Source organism: Colletotrichum aenigma (assembly GCF_013390185.1).
Source record: "Colletotrichum aenigma strain Cg56 chromosome Unknown KSG_Cg56_contig01, whole genome shotgun sequence".
Classification (NCBI taxonomy): domain Eukaryota; kingdom Fungi; phylum Ascomycota; class Sordariomycetes; order Glomerellales; family Glomerellaceae; genus Colletotrichum; species Colletotrichum aenigma.
The window spans coordinates 6,536,273-6,556,042 of NW_023500907.1; the positions used below are offsets into that span (position 1 = coordinate 6,536,273).

A 19,770-nucleotide genomic window follows, 5' to 3' on the forward strand; every position below is an offset into this window, starting at 1 on the left:
CAAGCCCGGGGTCAATCTCACGGGTTGAGGGTTTCATCACGAGAACGATGAAACCGCGAGTTTCTTCACAGACATCATTTAGATATGTAAAATACTGTAGTACAGGATCGCTAAACTCAGCTTGAAAGCTAAGCGGTGACCCCGTTGAGAGCTATCGAGGAGTTAGAGGTGGTTGAACAGCAACCAAGAACAAGTAGGCTAAGAATAGGTATGTTGCGGTTTCGCGTGAGTTAGACGACCTGGAAACTCTGTCAAGAGGCATTCACTAGGCTTATTATAGACGGGAACTGGCAAGGTAAAGACGTCTTGCTGGGTGGCGATGTTCAAGCCACATGGTTCAAATGCACTCAAGCTATGAACTCAGCCACCCAGCCACGGTTCAGCCACACTAAATGCCTCTGAATCTTTTGGCTCTTACTATTGATTCTCGCGCAATTCGAAAATCTGCCCCTTGAAGCGATTCAATAGTTGTTGTCTATTCAAAGGTATACACCATGGGAAACCTGTGCTTACCCAGCAACGATATTCCAATACACGAAAGACATCGAAACAATGTTTTTCCGAGCAAACGTCATCAGCTCATCTCACGTGTCTTGGTCAATTCTTGATTACATCTCCTCAGACCCGAGGATCCGGTTCGCCTTTCCCACGTGCGAAGTGGAGATGCCTCGCCGGTAGTTCGCGTCGGGTCGCGTCGGGTTGCGTCGGGTCGCATGTCGGAAGCGCCGTCACGCCCGTGGAATCATCGTCAGTCCAGCGCAGTGGGGCCGCGCATAACATGATCGAATGTCGGGAACCATCAGCGCAATCACCTGACATTGATCGTGGCTGAAATCCCTTTTCACGGCTTGTAGTTGCTGATGATGGCTGTGGCCAGAGTCAGGAGTCAGCACTAACAAAGACTACCTCGGTCCATGACCGCTTTGTGCCAGAACTTAGCTCCAGGCAAAACCCCACTTACTCGGCTGCAAAAACCCGTTCGTGGCATCGTCGACGGACGACTTCCGAAGGCCGGTCCCTGGGATTCTGGGCTGTCAGTTGGTCACGGCGGCCACTGACGCGAGTCAAACCCACCCCCAAATTTATCGTTGGCGCCGTCCGACGCGACCTGGGAGACAACTCCAAAGTCCTCCATGTTTTCTCCACCCGAGTACCCCGTGGGGATGGGATCCGACTGGTTACGTCGGACGGAGGGCAGGATAAATACTCTTTGACAGCCAAACTGCCCCCGGAAAAAGTGTGATCCCCGTGCGTGTGTTGAAGTCTAGATAATCAATCGGACGGCTCCCAACGTCTTCGACAAATCTCACACCCGCTACGACCACCTCTTCGCACCGCAGCAACGAAATCATGGGTGGTTTCAAGGCTGTCGAGGATCGGCCGACGCCGAAGGAGGTCTACAACTGGCGTCTCTACATTGAGGCTTCCATTATCGCAACCGGATCTTTGCTGTATGATGCGACGAGACTTGATTTAGAAGGTGACATAACTAACAGTCCTTAGGTTCGGTTACGACTCCGCCTTCATCGGAACCACAATCGCACGAACTGGTTTCAAGAGAGACTTTGGAATCACCTCGGAGAACTCCAACAACATCTCGAGTAACATCACCTCGGCGTTCCAGGCTGGCGCTCTCGGCGGCGCGTTGCTCTGCTTCTTCAGTATGATGACCTCCTTCTAGCCAAACAGACAAGAGCTGACATGTCCCAGTCACTGAGCGTCTGGGCAGAAAATGGACTTTGCAGGCCAACGTCGTCATCTTCCTCGTCGGCGCCATTCTCATGGTTGCCGCGACAAATCAGCTGTCTTACATCTGTACGTTAATACTTACATCCGTGCTCTTTCAACAGTGACTAACATTATGAGTTAAGATGCGGGTCGCGCGCTGACAGGAATCGGATGCGGTGGCATCACGGCCACCGTTCCCTCCTACATCGGTGAACTCTCGATCCCCTCGATCCGCGGCATCCTCACCGGTCTCTTCGAAGTTGCCTACCAAGTCGGTTCCGTCATCGGCTTCTGGATCAACTACGGCATCACCCAGAACATCAACCCGAACTCGGCAACCAGCTGGAGAATCCCGATGGCTTTCCAGCTTGTACCCTCCGGCATTCTCTTCATCGGCTGCTTCTTCATCCACGAGAGTCCCCTCTGGCTGATGCGCAAGGGCAAGACTGAGCAGGCGCACAAGGTTCTCGAGTCGATTAGACATCTCCCGATTGATCACAAGTGTAAGTTCCTGTGTGCTTCAGATCCACGATCAACTGCTGACAGAATCGACAAACAGACATGCAAGAGGAAGTCGACATGCTCCAAAAGAAGATGGACGAAGAAGCCGCCGTCGCAAGCGCCTACGGCACCGGCCAGTGGGCCTACTTCCGCGGCGTCGCCAGCACGCTCTGCCGCAAGGGCATGTGGAACCGCCTCGTCCTCGTCTTCTGCGCCTTCGCCCTCAACAACCTCTCCGGCGCCGCCGCCATCAACTACTACTCCCCGACCCTCTTCGCGTCCATCGGCATCACGGACGTCGCGCTCTACACCGGCATCTACGGCCTCATCAAGGCCATCGCCTCCATCATCTATTTCATCTTCCTCATCGATCTGCTCGGCCGCCGCTGGCCCGCCATCATCTCGTCCTTCGTCTGCTCGCTCTGCCTGTGGGTCGTCGGCACGTACGTCAAGATCGGTCACCCGGCGGACATCATCGCCGCTGGCAAGGAGCTCAGCACCTCGACCGCCGCGGGTGGCAGGGCGGCCACGGGCATGATCATGATCTACTCCATCTGCTGGTCTTTCGGGCTCAACGGTATTCCGTGGATTGTCTCGGCTGAGATCTTCCCCGGCGCTCTGCGCAACTTCACCGGAACCTATGCCGCCCTGGTTGTTTGGGCGACCCAGTTTGCCATCACAAAGGCGCTTCCGTACATCTTCAGCTCGTTCGGCTACGCGACGTGGTTCTTCTTCGCCGCGTGGATGATTGTGGCGACCTTGTGGGCCTTCTTCTTCCTGCCTGAGACCAAGGGTCTCACCATGGACCAGATGGATGTTATCTTGTACGTTTGTTCTTTTCTCTCTAAAGCCAACCGATTTGTCCTGACTCCTTTCCCTACAGTGGCTACGCACACGACGCCCGTCCGGAACCATCGACCAAGGTCGTCGACACTGCTTTCGACGATATCGACAAGGCGAAGCGAAGTGAGCACACCGAAGATGTGTAGATGTTTATTGAATGATTAGGATTTGCAACGCCAGTTCATGGTCGGAAATGAGGCCCAAACAATGATGGGAGGAAAGTGTAGTTAATAATGAGATACCACCATGATGAAATAAACCACATCACGAAGTATTCGATCCGACGTTTCGTGATAAGAATTGAGGAAGTTCTTACTTGCTTTGAATAGCTGCGTGCGAGCCTACATCATGGTCGCATTGGCTTCATCACATTTCCTTGGCATCACAATCAAGCCCAACGTCCGATGACGAGCACTTCATATCCAAGTCACTATCACGAAAAGAGGCATCGGCGCTGGATGCCTGATGCATCATCAATTCTCAATCTCATCCAACGTTGGGTGATACGGAACGATATTCCAATAACGAACAAATGGAAAATCAGTCAGTTCCCTTCCGGTAAGGCCACACTCAGAGAACTGAGTCCCAACAAGAACCTAACGCAATCCTGGAAGTTTACGAACCCAAGTACATTGTCTCATAGCAGCGTCTATTCATTATCTCTTTGCTGTAAGTCTAACGACAATATCCCAAAAACGCCATTGCATGCCATTATTTTTTGTTTCTTCCCTCTCCCGTCTCAAACTCAAGCACGGGCGTTGATCTTAGCCTCCTCCTCCGCCAACGGCGCAACCAGGTCCGCGATCCATGCCTGCTTCTCCGCATCGGTGTACTGCGGGTACGGCCGTCTGCAATGGCAGCTCGCAAGCGGGTAGCCCAGCGACTTGGCCACAACCCACTTAGTACCATTAATCCCGCCCTTGCCAAACGCCCACTCCATCTGCGCAAGCTTCAGCTGCGCCGCCGTCGCCTCCTGAATCTTGCCCGCGTTGTACAGATCGAAGATCTCGATGCAGTACTTGGGGTAAAGGTTCGCTACACCGGTGATCGTACCCGTGCTGCCGACGGCCATCGCGGGGACGAGCCAGTCGCTCTGGCCCGCGAGCGCGAAGAACTCGCTCGGGTCGAACTCGGCGCGCACGCGCGCGACCTTGGCGATGCCGCCGCAGGTGAGCTTGACGCCGACGATGTTGGGGTGCTTGCCGAGGCGGGAGAGCATGTCCGAGTTGACGTCGAGGCCGGCGGCGACGCCTGGGAAGTTGTAGATGATGATGGGCACGGGGGACGCGGCGGCGAGCTCCTCGAAGAAGCCGACGATGGCGGCCTCGTTCATGGCGAAGTGGAAGTAGGAGGGGACGAGGACGAGAGCGTAGTCGGCGCCGGCGGCCTTGGCGAGGTGCGTCTCGGCGATGACGGCGCGCGTGGACTGGCCGCCGCAGCCGAGGGTGATTGTGAGGTCGGGGCGGCCGGAGGCGACGGCGATTTCGCGCGTCTTCTGGACGAGGGCGGTCTTTTCGTCGGCGGTCAGGGTGACGGCCTCGCCGTTGGTGCCGGCCAGGACGACTATGGACTGTTAGATATGTGGCTCCATGGTAACAGAACTGAGGTTGACTTACCACCGTGGAGGCCAGACTTGACGAGGAACTCAAGGTGCTTTGTCTGGACGGCCCAGTCGATCTCCTGGTTGGAGTCGTCGGCGAACCAGGTCAAGCTGGGGACGTGGATGCCGGGGGGGAAGGACTTGGCGGCCATTGTGGAAGATTGGATAGACGAGCAAGGGTGGAGATGATGGGGAACGAATCAAAACTTGGCCGAAAAAGAAACGGAATTTGCAGGATCGTTAGAAGAGGAGAAGAAGTTTTTGCAGATTTGGCTGGAGATGCTCGATACAAGTACGCCTCAAGCTCCGTTACTCGGGGGCCTTTGAACCCCCCAACCCCGCGCGCCTTCGTGTCACCATCGCGGGGCTCTCGAAAAAGTGGACGACTTTCCGACAAGCCGACAATTCGTTTTTCCCCACGGGCATGACCCGATCGAATTGAGCGAGGGTCGCGTGGAGCGTGGAGGCGGCAGAAGTTGGTCTGGGGCCACAACATGGCGTGAGAACTGCTCCGCCGTTTCGAAGACCCTGGCTACCATCGGTCATCTGCCCGGGCAAGTTTGAGACCGTCAAATTCATGGTGTCGGATGCCGCCTGGGCATGGCCTCTGAGTAAAGTACCCGAGAGAGTGGAGCCGTCGCGGGGCCGGGTGGGTCTTCCGATCGGCATCGCGTCGGGTACCTGGGCTAGCGTCCGAGGGGATCACAACGACGGAACCGACGCGGCGGGGCGGAAGAACACCAGGATTCGTCACCTGCGCGTGTCTGGGGAAGAGCTTGGGGAAAGCAGTCGAGAAAATACAGACAAATGCAATGATCAAAACAAACAATACATACATAGAAACAGCATACTGGGTATCTAACAGAAGATAGCTAATGTCCACTCCGGCTGGGCTCTTCTTGCGTGCTCCCATTCCTTTATCTCGCAGTGCACCATGATCTCCCCCATCTCGCCGTAAAAGGGCCGATTCCATAAGTGAACTGCCCCTCAAACAATCGCGAAGCAAGAGTTAAAAATGGCGTGCATCACCGACCGAATATCAACCCGCACCTTCTCGCTGTCCTGCCTGGCCTGCACCTCCTCCAGCACCTGCGCCGTGATCTTGGCATTCCCGGCCACCTTCTCCATCCGCAGGATCTGCGTCTTGATCCACAGCCTCTCCGCCGGGTCCTGCTCCTCGGACCCCAGCATCAGCAGCGGCCACAGCATGTTCACCGGCAGCGAGTTGTCCGCGTCCAGCGAGTCCACCAGCAGCCGCGCCAGCCGCCGGATCTGGCTCAGCGCCTCCTGCGCCTCCTTGGTCAGGGGGAACGTCTTGTACGCCACCCGGTGCAGGTGCACCTTGCTGGCGTGGTAGTTGGCGAGGTACGTCCGGAACGCGCGCGTGATCACGAAGGCGAGGTGCGCGGAGACATGCGGCTCCGTGAGTTTGCCGGCCACGGCGTAGTCCATCAGCGGCGGCCGCTGCTCGTACAGCGTTCGTAGGTCCGCGGCGATAGCCGCGCCGATGTTCATGACCTCCGTCTCGTCCTCGACGGTACCGCGCGAGCGGTGCCACGGGTCGATCTTGGATATGCGGCCCATGAAGCTCTGCACCTTCTGGAAGAAGACGATGCCGGGCTGGTACATCACCTGGAAGAGGACGTCTTCGATGTCGCCCTCGGCCAGGTCTTCCTTAGACGAGTCGGCGACACCGCCGTCGAAGCTGGCCGGCGACGCCTCCACCAGCAAGAGCTCGTCGTCCTTGGACAAGAGAAGGCCTTGGCCGCCAGCTGAAACGGCGCGTGCGTCGAGAAGGCGCATCCACTGCAGGAATTGCTTCTCGATAGCCGCAAAGCTGCTCTTCTCGCCCTGCTGGAAGAGCCCGTACGCCCGCTTCAGAAACGAATCCGCCGCCTTGATTGAGCCGCGTAGAATGTCGACGTAGCTGAGGAAGAAGAGCGTCGCGAGCAAGTGCTCTCTGCGGGAGCTGCGGCTGTCGTCGCGCGGTGACGAGTCTTCCCCGTACGCGGCCACCTCGGCGACGGCCTTCTGGTAATGGTCCTCGGGACTGGCGAGCCATGCGCCCTCGCGGCGCGAGAGCATGAGGTTGGAGAAGGCGAGGACGGCCCACTTGACCATCTGCGAGGCGCCGGCCATGTCGACGACGACCTGGCGGATGGCGAGCCACTTCTTCTGGGTCTCGACATCGGCGAGGATGGGCGGGACCACGACGCGGCTGAAGTAGTCCATGAGCCTGTCGTCCTCGGTCGGGACCTGCAGGGCCATGGCCTGCTGCTCCGACTGGCTGCTGGCGTCGGGGATGGGCGACGGGTCCGGGAGGTCGTCCATGGTGGTCCGGTCCGGGAAGGTAAGATCGGGAGGGCTGCTCATGAGCGCCGTTGGTCTGCCGATCACTGGCTGGGCGGCATATTGAGGTCGCTGTAATGGTTCAGTGACATGTTTCGTTAAGTGTCGAGTGATCTTCATCCAGAGTAAGACGTGAAGTGAACTTACAAGAACCTGGCCATCAAGGCTCATCTGCTGCCCCGGCTCGGGAACCTGCTGCCAGACATCGCCAGTATCCCACATGAAGCTGGCATAGTCGAAGATCTCGTCGACGGCCTGCATGGGCTGGAACATGGAGGCGGCGGGCGAGACGGAGGCATCGGTGGCGTGGGACCGCATGGCCGGGCTGCGGGTGCCGGCAGGGACGGCGGCGGCCAGGGTTGCGTGCGCGGCGGTGCTGTTGGACTGCGGCCGCCACTTGCATTCCAGATTCAAGCGCTCGCAATGGCTGCATCGGGGCCGCGACTCATCGCATTTCACTTTGCGGCGTCTATGGGGGGTTGGTTGATGCGACGTTAGCAAGGGGTGGTGGATGGAAAGTTTCCAAGTGATCCCACAAGTAGAGATGTGTGGTGACAGGAGTACTCACTTGCAGGTCAAGCACCCTTCCCGGGACCTCACTGATCTCCTCGGTGGTCGGGAGTAACTTGGCAGAGCCGAGGACGGCCCGCTAGTCTCCTGCATGCTTGGAATTGCGGTCGTCGCGGGCGGGCTCCTCGTTGGCGGCGACGGCGGACATTCTCTTTTCCCTCTTCCTCCTCAGTCCCACAGCCCGTTGGATCAACTGAGGTGTATGCCGTCCTGCCTCCCTCGGGCCTGGGGCTCTTCTCAGTGCTCACAGCGCTGGTTCAAAGTCAAATTCTGTCTGGTAGGTAGGCAGTGTAGGTAGTGTGAGGTAGTTCAGTGGGTGAAGCAAGGCAACAAAGCTGGGGAAAGGAGCGCGGGGGGGGATGGAGGCGGGACCATTCCATTCGATGTTTTCCGCCGGTTCCCCCTTTCGGTGGGCAGCCCCCTCTCTCCGAACCAGACTCCACGATGTGGGGATGAACTGCGGAGAGCGAAAATTTTCAGGGGGCCCTTTTTGGGGGTTTGCGGTGTGTGTGCACTGACTCGCGGGCGCACCCCCGCGTTGGAGGTTCCTTGAAGCAGGTTAGTCATGCCAACCTGTTGAACTTGGCCAGGGGCTGTCATCCATCGCACCGCCACAAGCCACATCTTGAACAACGTATATGTTCATGAGAGACGTTGATGGAGAAGGGACTGATAACAGCCATCTCTCATGATTGGTGGTGCAGGTGTTTGCCAGCTTGCCATGATTCGGCAACAAATCCCGAGGGTTCTAGGGGCATCCTCTGAAGAACATCGGTCAGACGACGCCGCCCTCTGTCCTACACTGGCCGAAAGTTGAGTCTTTCGAGATCTGCATTTGTTTGTCTTATGGCGGCAAAATGTAGCCGTGTTCCCCAACAACCATACTCCATCGGTGAACTTCCGTGGGGAAGTGGGAAGGGAGGCTTACCCCAACTGTCCAACACCATCTTGAGCAAACCCTGGGCGTCGCTTCGTCGCCAAGGCAATCCTCCGCACCTAAGATTACGGCAGTGGCGTTTCTCGGGTGCGCGTGATGATATCTCTTCGCAGCTTTTCACAGCGAGGAAACTTCGGAACGAATCGCAATTGTGGTATAAGTTGTCGCTGTTTATCCTGGTTTGGTCACCGAAGATGGGTTTACTCTGATTGGTCCTGAGGGGAACATCGCTTTTTAAACTTGATTTCTACCCCGAGCGCCACTTTATTTCGGGCTTCTTGAGTCTGAGATTCGTATCAAAGTCAAGAAAGTCGTGTGCGGGCGTACTCGTGCTGGTGGGCAGCTTCCCCTTAGCCAAATCGGTGGACATGTCCGGAGACGAGCCCCACAAATCCGGCGTGCATCTGGCCTCCGAAAATCAGAATTGGCTTCCGAGACGGACCGCCGTCTCCGCCAGAGATCCTCCGGAAATATGGACCCTAGCAGATCAAATAATGCCGTGTATTTGCTTCCAACGCTCTGAGCTGCTCCTGCCTACTGGAGCAACTTTCGGCTACTCTATCCCTCTAGGGTAGAACTTATTTCTGTTTGATTCAGGAAACAATTGTTTTCAGCCAATTCGCACAATCTTCGGCGACAAGATGGCAGAGGAACTTGCTGCGGTCCAACGGAAAAGCAGCCCCAACGAACCGTCGCAAATCCGTGCCAAGTCGCCAAGTCACGCTTGCAAGTGAGGGGGAACCAACCCCAGACCGGGGGTGGCTGAGCACACTGCCTGCAATGAAAATCAAGAAGGAAACACATTCAACTGATGGCATCCGACAGTCTGGCAGGAATAACCGATGCAACATAAGAACCGCCAGTCAAGGTCACAATTCGCCAGACGACATGTCAAGTGATTGTAGTTCCGGGGTAAGGGAGCCAGAAGAACTTGGGGTCGCGGTGGTATTGATTGGTGCAACAGGAAGCTTGAATCCACCATGGCGGTTAGCGAGGAGGTTCAAAAAGCCCTGCATGCCCGCCGCAAGCCAGATCTGAACGAGATGGACAAGCAGCCAAGAGAACACCAAGACAGCGCCATCACCAGCTTTGGAATCCTCCGCCGAGGTGTTCGGGATTTATGATAGGTTGTGGAGAGCCGCGTTCTTGACAGCGCAGCGGCGTCGCGTGGTCTCGGAAGTCAAACTTGACTACCGAGGAGGGAGGTTGGGGCGGGACGGATCCAGGCCCCGGGGGATGCATGCCCCCGGCGCTGGGCCAACCCCGGCTTCCGCTCGCGGCCCTGCTGTCGCGCCCGCACACTTTTCATCCGACGTCGAGCCAGAACCGAGAACCGACCACCTCTTGTCACCATCTTCCTCCCCCGAAAGCTGTCTCCCGAATCCTTGGGCCCGGACGCCCGTGAGGGTCACGCTCGGGAATCACACCTCAGATTTGAGATCCGGGCGTTGGGAATCTTAAGTTGAGCGTTGCGCCCGACGTCTGAAGTCCCCGAGTTCCTCCGGCGCTTTTCGTCTCGGCGTTCTATCATGGTTTAGCGCTGCCATCAGCCTGCATCCCACGATCCACGAACTGGAGTGAAGCCCAACGACAGGACATATATCTGGTCTCCGTCCCATGCAGAAGACAACGCGCGGGTTCTACTTTTGCGACATATTCTCGACGCCGCCAGAATCGGTGACTAAACATTTTCTCTCAGTGCGAGACCTCTGCGTTTCCGCGGATATGTTCTTCATTTCCTCGTAAAACATTGCTTCTCACTGACACCTCAACGTATGTTTTGTGAGAGATCTCGGTCTTGGCTGCCCCGCCACCATCCGTGCGAATCGCCTCACAAAACTTCATGAGAGATCGCTCTCGGGTTTCTGGTCAAGTCTTCTGCAAATCTCGTAAAATGGGGCTGTGCAGTCCCAGATGTTACGGAAGCGTGACTTGGCGCTTCATCTGTTGACAGCGGCGAATAATGGTGCATGGTGCAATGTCCGTGGAGATAACGTCCACGAGGCCCAAGCGAGTCCGCGCTTCGGGACGTGAAAATAACCTTCTGTCTTGTCGAACTCTATTTTGTAGGCCCCCCGGCTCTCTAGTGAATTCAGACGAAGTTCTGCAGGCCGTTGAGGTTCTCGACGATATTCTTGCTGGATCAAAAATTTTCTGATTATCAAAAACAGCATTACGATTCTTTTTAGGTATTTAATTCTCAAACTATGAATAGATCATTTCAATATTGTGGCGCCGTGCAAACCTCCACAAATTGAATATGGCTCGGCTCAAAAGGTACAAGATGAATTCAGACGAAATAAAACGGATGTCTGCTTCTCTCCCTCCCCCCCTCTCGTCTTCCTCGGCGTTCTTCTTGGCTGATCCACACATCTGCTGACGCCAAGTCTGCGGAGGTGTGTGTCTGCCAACCCAACTGTGCAGGGGTCTAATTGCCAACATGATTGTTTGGTTGGAAGCACCTCTCTTCTCATTCTTCTCTCCATTTCTCCCTTCTTGCCTGCCAGCAGCTGCAGCGCGCCCAATTCGGGTGGATGTCCTCTGCCCTACCAACGGCAGGTTTTGACGACCAGGCCATGCACCCAAATTTTTCCCCATGGGGGTCATCGCGGGGTAGACGACGCTGATCCTGATCATTCCACAATAATGTCGCAAAAAATGTCCTTTCATTCGACGGAGCGCACTTCAAGCTTATTTTGGGTGGGCACGTCGCAGTTGGCATAGATAAAGCTTGCGTCCCCTCCACTCCCCGCCGTCCGTGGGTTCGGGTCCCGTTTGTGTTTAGTTACGCAACCACGTTCCACGTTTCTGGGGGCTTGCCGAGTCTTCTCTTCCTTACGTACTTCTTCCAAAAGAGACCCACGAAACCAGCTGTTCTTGCACCGCTCCCGCGCCACTTGCGCCTCGATCGCCCAAGATGGGCTTCTTCAGCACCCACGCGGCAGGGACGCTTGATCCCCCCGAGGTGCGCAATTGGCGCATTCACTTGATTGCGTTGGTTGCCAGCATGTCTGCTCTGGCCAGTATGTCATCGATATCCCTTTTCTTTGAGGTTGCGGACAGCCTGCGTCGCGGTGTTCTAGATTACTTCAGCTCTGCGCTTCTTGCCTGAGATAAGGTTTGAGGCTTGCGACCGGCCCGCGCCGCCGTGTTTCGGGAGCCACACCGTTAGAAATCGGTCATTCGGACCCGAAGCACGGCGTTCATCGGACCTGGGGGACAAATCGCTAACTCCGGATTTCAGTGGGATACGACACGGCCGTCATCGGCGGAACCATGGCTTTGGACTCCTTTCGACGCGACTTCCACCTCGACGAGGTCAGCACGACCGCAAGAGATACCATCCAAGGCAACATCGTTTCAACTTTCCAGGTACAAACCACCGTTTCTGCCCCTCAAAACCTCAACCTAATCGCTACCTCCAGGCCGGCTGCTTCTTCGGCGCCCTTCTCACGTTCCCCATCGCCGAGAAATTCGGCCGCCGCAAAACCGTCATGCTCGCCGGCACCGTCTTCCTCCTCGGCGGCACCCTCATGACCGCCGCCCGCGGCTCCCTCAACATGATCTACGCCGGCCGCGCCATCGCGGGCCTCGGCATCGGCGCCTCCTCGCTCACCGTCCCCGTCTACATCGCCGAGACGGCGCCGCCCTCCATCCGCGGCCGCCTCGTCGGCATCTTCGAGATCGCCTCCCAGGGCGGCGGCATGCTCGGCTTCTGGATCAACTACGCCACCGACCGCACCATCAATGTCAACAACCACGCACAGTGGGTCGTCCCGCTCGGCATCCAGCTCGTTCCCGGCCTAGGGCTCGCGCTTGGCATGATCTGGTGCCCCGAGTCCCCGCGCTGGCTGGCGAGAGGCGACCATTTTGACGCTGCGGAGAGGATTCTGGTGAAGCTGAGGGGCTTGCCTGCGGACCACGAGTACGTCCGCCGCGAGATGAATGATATCCGCACGCAGGTTGAGCAGCGCACGAACAATCGCTTGACGAAGAAGCAGATGTTCCAGAAGTTGTTCCAGAAGGGTATTCGCAACAGAATGGGTCTCGGAATGGCGCTCATGTTCCTGCAGAGTTTCACTGGAGTCAACATTATTACCTACTGTAAGTATCCTCGAAGTCGTTCCTTCAAAGTTCGCCTGCTAACACGTACGCTCAGACGCCCCTCGCATCTTTGAGAGTCTTGGTATCACGGGAACCTCGACGAAGCTCTTCTCCACCGGTTTCTACGGCATCGCAAAAACTTTTGGCATGTTCCTGTTCACTTTCTGGGTTGCTGAGCGGGTTGGCCGACGGAAGGGGCTTATCTGGGGCTCGGCCCTTGGATGCATTCCGATGTGGTACATTGGTGGCTACGTCATGCGTAAGTTCACAATAGGTCTGTTGGATCTCAACGAAGCTGATTTGGAATTCAAGGCGCGGATCCTGCCGCCAGAGCAGCTGCTGGAGTCATCATTCGGGATGGCTGGTCATATCTGGCCATGGTTTGCGTGTACATCAACGGTAAGACTTTGCGCATTCCGCATTTTGTCCCTTAAGTTCGCTGACGCATCTCACAGGTGTCATCATCTGCGCCACCTGGCAAGGTATCACCTGGCTCTACGCCTCGGAAGTGCAAACCCTCGAGATCAGAATGCTTGCCGTCTCCATTACCACCGCCACAACCTGGCTCGGTTCCTTTATCATCGCGCGCTCCACTCCGTACATGATCTCAGATCTAGGCTACGGCGCCTACTTCTTCTTCAGCAGTATCCTCATGCTCATGGGCATTTGGGCCTTCTTCTTCGTTCCGGAGACCAAGGGTACGTTTCTTCTCTTTCTCGCCTGTGTCATAAACCCCCGCCACCGTTGCTTCGTCACTAACACTAGATACCACAGGCCTGACCCTCGAAGACATGGATGCCCTCTTCATGCAGCCCACGCACAAGACCGTGTGGGCGCAGATGCGCGGCCGCGACGTCGTCACGGCTGGACGCGCGAGGTCCCCGAGCATCATCGACGAGAAGCTTGAGGCCAACATCCAGGCGGCGCAGATCGAGGAGCGCACCAAGTCATGAGACTTATGGACGCCTTGTTGCGGCCTGACAACCGGAGCCGAGGCGCATGCAATACTGCTTACCTTTCTGTCAACCCTTGTTTCGAACTGTACCCGCAAATCTGGGGTGATACATTGAGTTGAGGTGTTGGACGGTGGATGGGGAGAGAAGATTGGGTTTGGGTTGGGTGAGAGAATGTCAACATGAGATTGTGAAATTGAATAGCGAACTGCCATGTCTCTGTTTGCCTATGGCAAGTAGAACATTGAATTGAAGAAACGAAGAACGTGATCATTTGATCCGCTAAATTTGCGCACCTATCGAAGGAGCCTCTATTCCTGTCCTTTTCCTGTGATTTTGCAAGATTGTTGTACAAACCACATAAGCTGCTCCGTCTCTTGAGCCCGATCTTAAGCTGTTGGATTTCCCTAAGTCGCTGGATGACCGATCTTAAGCTCAGCTGTACGCCGCCCAGCTTGTATGTGCACTGGAAAGCCTGTAAGACTTGGGCATTGTCGCCATGCTGAGCTCTGAGAATGGTTTCTTGCACATATTTGGTAACATCCATATTGTCATCCCGAAGCTGTTCACGACCGACTAGAGGGGTGACCTCAGCCAGTCGACATATATCGCTTCCGAGACTCTTATTGACGACGCGCTACTCCGATGCAGCGCTTTAGAGAAGTGCGCCGTACATCAGAGATCAAATATCACGGCTTCTTCACGGGTGTCGATTGGCAACATCTCGGTAACCCGATTGGTTCACTACCACGTCGTTTCAGGTTTCACTGCCAAGAAAGATTCGTGTTGCACGAATAATACCACGTATGCCTTTAGCTCAAGGGTCCTAAATTCGAACGTGTGATCAGACAGCCGCGACTCTCGGCCGAAATCGTCTACCCAGCTCGCTCTGAGGCCATGCATCAAGTGTCTTTAAGCCCAGAACAGGCTGCTGCCAGAGCTCTTCTGGTGGATTCAGAGTGGAAAAGCCAAGGGCTCGAGGCAATCATAGCGCGGCTCAAGGCGGCGTTGTAGACGAAGCAACGCACGGAGAAAGTGGCCTGTATCCTCGGCGGATGAGCCTGCGACGTGCTGCTCATCGTTCTCAAATCTCCCATTCTCTTCGTCAACAGCACGCCCATCATCGAGATTGCGCCCACGACCCCTTCGTGAAACATTCCGATCAAAGCGCTGAAACAGGCAGTGGAGCTCGACCGTGTCGATCTGGTCCTTCTCAACGAACGTGGCGCGGATCCCAACTGCATCTTCGACGACACGTACAGCCTTCCTCTGACATCCGCTTTGCCTGGCCTTTGAGCAAAGGCAAGTACCTACCATCACATACCTCCTTTCCCGCTGAGGTCGTATCTTCGGGCAATAGCTTGGCTGCTGGAGGAAATGGTGGGTACTAGGTAAGGGGACGTTTCAAGCTGATAATGAAGTCTCCAGGGTTGGGCACATAAGCAGACTGGTTCAAAAGAGAAGTTCGTTCTTCCGTAAACAGCTAATCAGTCTTTGAAAAGATTTGATAAGCATGGGACGACGCCGTCCTTCAGGAATGACTGTTCTTCTATTTGCCGTCAGTGAATATGCATGTGTCTGGACTCTGGTCTCCTTGACCAACTGAGTTTTCAGCCATCAAACACTTCTCCATCTCCGTTTTAATTCAACTGATAGTTTCTTCTTGTATTATTCAACATCCCTCTTTGGGCACAAGGCGTACTGACACGTGGTAGCATGAAGAAGAAAAGGTACGTGTAAGCTGGCCCTTAGCATGTTCTGGCACCTCCACTCACATCCTATGATCGCCGCCCTTTGAGAAAAAGCAGCCTCGCATTAAATCATCTTCTATCGTCATCCAAAACTGGACCACGTGTTATAAACCATCGTAAACGTCGAATCATGGACAAGTGTTTCCCCGCGAGATTCGATCGTAGATTCCAACCATTCTTTACTAGCCTGGTTCAGCTGGCGGACGGTGCTGTCTCGAGAGGTGCGGGCTTTGCGAAAGTAGGCAGCAAGATTGCCATCGAGGATATGCATGACCACTAGCTCTGCCGAGTCTTTGATCAAGAGTGGCAGACATGCAAGAATATGCACTGGATCTCCTTCCCTGAAGAGGCCGACAATATCCGCGACGACATCGACGGTAAGCCTAGTGACTAAAGCATGGGGGCTAAAAGCAATCCCAAACAACGTATTGATAAGAAGGCCGCTGTCGTCTACGGCTCCTTTGGATGCAGCCCAATGGCTGAAGTGGTCAAAGAAACCGCGCTTCAAGTCGGCATCGAGGGCCAGAGTCTCCTCGTAAGTCCACAACAGACATCGAAGTCGTATAACGGAAGCAACATCCCGCGCATTTGCGTCACGAGCACACCAAATGTATTCCTCCAGAGACGAGAAGAATGCCGCTGGGGGCATCCACAGAGTCTGACGGGCAGAAAACGCGTCTACAATCGACTTGAAGAATGCTTTCATCTCGAGATCTCTGCGGGCATCCAAAATTCTAGAGTTGAGAAGGGATGCAAAAACATCCATGGGAAAGCACGCTGATCTGGCTTCTGAATAACGTTTCAAGCCCTGAATGGCTGCGCGGAGCCTTTTGACGCTCGAACGGGCGACCTCAGTTGCTTTGGCGAGATCGGGCCACTGGTCGCTGCAAAAAGTGATTCTTCGAAAGTCCTTGATTCCTGATCTGTTGTTGCGGGAAGGTGCCACTGGGCGAGAACCAAGCTCGTCCCTACACTTGATCAAGGCGTTTATGGTCTGTTCATAGGGCATCTCCTGATTCTTCATCTTTGGGGGTCCTCTCGCACCAATGCCTAGCATAGTTTCTTCGAAGAATACTCGCAAGCCTGTTCTCCGGATGTCCTTAAGTGCCAAAGAAGTGACTGGGTCTGGCTCATTGTCGAAGAAATCGAGAAATCGTGCGGAGAGGCCACACTTGGTGCTATAGTGCGGTTGGACTCAGCCCTCAAGGCACCTCTCGAAGTAATGTACATACCAGAACATTTCCACGCTGAGTGGACTTGACCAAGGCTTTTTGCACTTGGGACAGAAGCTGTTGTAGTCCGTGTGGTCCGGAAAAAGCATGCTCATTTCCAGTTCATGTCCATCTTTAACCGAGTCTTCCCAGGGAGGAATACAGGGGCTGTTGAGAAGGACCATCTCTTCTGTTGTGTTGTTTCGTAAAATGTAGCTTCTGTTCTTCACGGCCAGGCACGATTGGCTGTCGACACAGAACACCCTATCAATAAAAGTCGCCAAATCCTAGACGCATTAGTCACGGCCTCGGCAATAGATTTCAGGAAATCGCATCATCTACGTTTGAAAGAATGGAAGGTTGGTGATTAATATACTACTTACATCCCAGGATTTCACGCCTGCCATTGACAGGCCATGATACTCGGACCGAGCATCCACGAGGACGAATTTGGGCCCGAGATCTGGGGGCCTGGATAATCCGGCCGGAGGGCAGAGGTTCATCAAACGAACGGACGATCTATTGGACTGCCAGACCGGCCGGTTAGCAGCTTTCTAATCGGGCGGGTACTACTCACCTGTTATCCAGGTCTACAATGAATTTGATCATGTCGAACTTGAAGCTGAGCTTTTGACAAAGCCCGCTCAGGATCTTGTCGTAAAGGGGCCATCGCATCTTTTGAACGATCCTCCCAAACCCTTTCTTTTCACATTCTTCGCCTAAGGACGATTGGAGTTTTTTGATGCGTGCGAGGAAGTCCTTCAGCAGGCGATTCAGAGACGTTATTTCCTCGTCAAGATGTGGCTCCAGTTCTCTCCCCTCGGCTTTCAGATATCTGCGCAAGGAACGAGCTCCGTTGCAAAAGGACTTGTAGGCTTCTGCGTGCTCCGCAACGCCGTTGACGGCCTCGCCGCGGAGGAGGCTCCAACACTTCACAAGCCCTCGCAGAATCAGGACGCAATCTCCGATGCCAATGCCGAACGACATGTTTCTGGATGTATTCTTCGTGGCGAACTCTGGCAATTGGCTCTGTTGTAGTCGTGTGATGGATTGAAGAGATATTCAAGAAATGAGGCAGGGAGAGACTCGAGAATTGAGATGAGAGACTCAAGAAAGGAAATGAGAAGAGGCTTCTTCTGGGCGATATTCTTGCGAGGAGAATCTGCCCCCTTTAGTGTCCCATTTTTCAATTGTAATTTCGGAAGCTGCGAGGATTCTCCTGCAATGCCAACTCAGAACCTGACCGGCGCCCGCACTATTCTGCATGGTCCTGCTTCCGGGTAGGCGGTGATTGGCTGTCCAGTGCTGATCAATTAATGCAGCATGTGTGGCCGATCAACGTGCTGCGCATGAAAATCAGGCTCTCATGCAGTCGTGGTCTTATGACAACTCTGGGGTCCAATAGAGCATACAGGGCTCACATGGAACGCTGCAGGGTGGGATGTCTGGCCCCGAGGCAGATTTCAAACTTTAGCCATCAAGCAGACTGGTAACTAATGGTCGCGTCCAAACGAGGAGGACCATTTCTTGCGGGCGATTAATGAGACATCTCTACACATGACTTCTAGATCAATTCCAGTGCCTGTAAAGTGTCTAGAAAAGTTAGGATCCTATTAGTTACAAACAACGGGGAAGCGTCGTGACGCCGCATTGCGATACCTCTGTAGTGTGGACCTGAAAGGTATATTGCTGCGTCAGTATTCGTCTGGCTGTTCAACCTAATTCAAAAATTCCCAACCCAAAGACATACAAGATTACACGTGTCTGAAGTGTGTAACTGACAGCTATTACCTCCTGATTCGGAATAAGCCAGCAATTGATCCATGCTGAACCTAATATGCTCGATGTACTCGGTACACCCGACATGCTCGATATACTCGTTATACTCGGTACACATGGTGCACTTACATACTCGAAAATCTCTTCCCTATCCCTTCCTAAACTCAGCTGCCCATGTTCAATGGACTGAGCAGATCAAACTCACAGCTTGAGATGACATCCGGATACACAATCTCAGTCCCGCGCAAAACCTCATCCATCGTCTCCATCACCAGCACACTCTCCGCCCACGGCATAATCTCACTCTCCAGCCTCCCATCCCGAATGCACCTCGCACTCTCATCCGCCTCCCAAAACGTCCCATTCCCCCACCCTCGCTCACCATCCTGCGGCTGCGGACACTCAACCACCTCTTCCACCCTTTCCCCATCATCCTTATGTTTGATGATCTTGAACGAGGCCGGCTTGTACGCGGGATGCGCCACCTGTAGCTCCCCTCGAGAGCCCTGAATCCGCACCGCCGGGTTCCCTGTCTCTCCAGGATCCGTCGCCACGCGCAGCGACGCAGTAGCCACCCCGACCGTCCCGTGGCGCGGAAAGCTGAGCAGCATCGCGACGGACTCGTCGATGCCCGTGTGATACTTCTGCACGGCGGCCTTCACCTCCGGCGCCTCCTTCTCCGCCTCGGATTGTAGGTGGTAGAGGATCTGAAACACCCACGTGAGCGCGTATACACCCAGACCAAGTAGCACACCCCCCGCCAGATCGGGGTTCACCATGCGATGCCTGTCCTCGTAATCCAACCTCTTGCCCGTCACATCGTCGCCGTCGCCATTCGCGCGCGAGAGGTCCGCTGAAACACGATAGACTGTCCCAATCTCGCCTCGGCTAACCAACTCACAAATCCGTCTACTGAGCGGGAAAAAGCGCGTCCATACGCCCTCCATGAAGAACAGCTTCTTCTCCTTTGCAGTGCGCACCAAGCAACGCGCCTGCGCCGCGGTGACGCACAGCGCCTTCTCACAGAGGACGTGTTTCCCCGCGGTTAGTGCGAGCATAGCGTTTTGGAAGTGGTGGCTGTGCGGTGTGGCGATATACACGATGTCGACGGACAAGTCGTTTACCAGGGCTTGATATGAGCCGTAGGTGTTGACAGTGGACGGAGCCGGGTGGGCGATGCGGGACAGAAAGGCGGTGGCTTTGGAGGGGTCGTTGGAGGAGGAGGAGGCGGCGGCGATGGAATGGGATACGTCGGTGACGCCACGGGTTGACGGGTTGGTGAGGAGGTCTTTGCAGAAGTCTTGTTAGTGTTAGAGCCGTTCATGGAAGGGGGATGGGGAGCTGACATTCGGACATGGCGCCGGTGGCCATGATGCCCCATCTTAGGACGAAGGGGTCCGTCATCTTCCCGGCGGTGACTTTGACCTCAAGACGTCGAAGTTTA

At 55.2% G+C, this 19,770-nt stretch overlaps 6 protein-coding genes across 6 annotated transcripts; 2 read left to right on the top strand and 4 right to left on the bottom strand.

Moving 5' to 3' along the window:
* Positions 1–1,350: 1,350 nt before the first annotated feature.
* Positions 1,351–3,218, top strand: qutD-18 (Quinate permease; the record flags this gene model as incomplete). The annotated part of the gene is made up of 6 exons (XM_037316995.1): positions 1,351–1,451; positions 1,504–1,661; positions 1,711–1,815; positions 1,872–2,231; positions 2,288–3,053; positions 3,113–3,218. 6 exons carry the CDS (start codon positions 1,351–1,353, stop codon positions 3,216–3,218), a joined length of 1,596 nt encoding a protein of 531 aa, XP_037185053.1.
* Positions 3,219–3,817: 599 nt separating this feature from the next.
* CGCA056_v001736 (putative 4-hydroxy-2-oxoglutarate aldolase) lies at positions 3,818–4,824 on the bottom strand (the record flags this gene model as incomplete). The annotated part of the gene is made up of 2 exons (XM_037316996.1): positions 3,818–4,635; positions 4,689–4,824. The coding sequence occupies 2 exons, from the start codon at positions 4,822–4,824 to the stop codon at positions 3,818–3,820; spliced, it is 954 nt and encodes a 317-aa protein (XP_037185050.1).
* An 835-nt stretch (positions 4,825–5,659) lies between these two features.
* Positions 5,660–7,339, bottom strand: CGCA056_v001737 (uncharacterized protein; the record flags this gene model as incomplete). The annotated part of the gene is made up of 2 exons (XM_037316997.1): positions 5,660–7,093; positions 7,169–7,339. The coding sequence occupies 2 exons, from the start codon at positions 7,337–7,339 to the stop codon at positions 5,660–5,662; spliced, it is 1,605 nt and encodes a 534-aa protein (XP_037185051.1).
* Positions 7,340–11,445: 4,106 nt separating this feature from the next.
* Positions 11,446–13,585, top strand: qutD-17 (Quinate permease; the record flags this gene model as incomplete). Its single annotated transcript, XM_037316998.1, has 7 exons — positions 11,446–11,551; positions 11,773–11,900; positions 11,954–12,632; positions 12,688–12,891; positions 12,945–13,031; positions 13,088–13,330; positions 13,407–13,585. The coding sequence occupies 7 exons, from the start codon at positions 11,446–11,448 to the stop codon at positions 13,583–13,585; spliced, it is 1,626 nt and encodes a 541-aa protein (XP_037185048.1).
* Positions 13,586–15,418: 1,833 nt separating this feature from the next.
* On the bottom strand, positions 15,419–17,534 carry CGCA056_v001739 (uncharacterized protein; the record flags this gene model as incomplete). Its single annotated transcript, XM_037316999.1, has 4 exons — positions 15,419–16,514; positions 16,569–16,834; positions 16,931–17,066; positions 17,125–17,534. 4 exons carry the CDS (start codon positions 17,532–17,534, stop codon positions 15,419–15,421), a joined length of 1,908 nt encoding a protein of 635 aa, XP_037185049.1.
* A 1,131-nt stretch (positions 17,535–18,665) lies between these two features.
* Positions 18,666–19,730, bottom strand: CGCA056_v001740 (D-xylose 1-dehydrogenase; the record flags this gene model as incomplete). Its single annotated transcript, XM_037317000.1, has 4 exons — positions 18,666–18,673; positions 18,709–19,179; positions 19,228–19,614; positions 19,673–19,730. 4 exons carry the CDS (start codon positions 19,728–19,730, stop codon positions 18,666–18,668), a joined length of 924 nt encoding a protein of 307 aa, XP_037184857.1.
* Between the last annotated feature and the right edge of the window lie 40 nt (positions 19,731–19,770).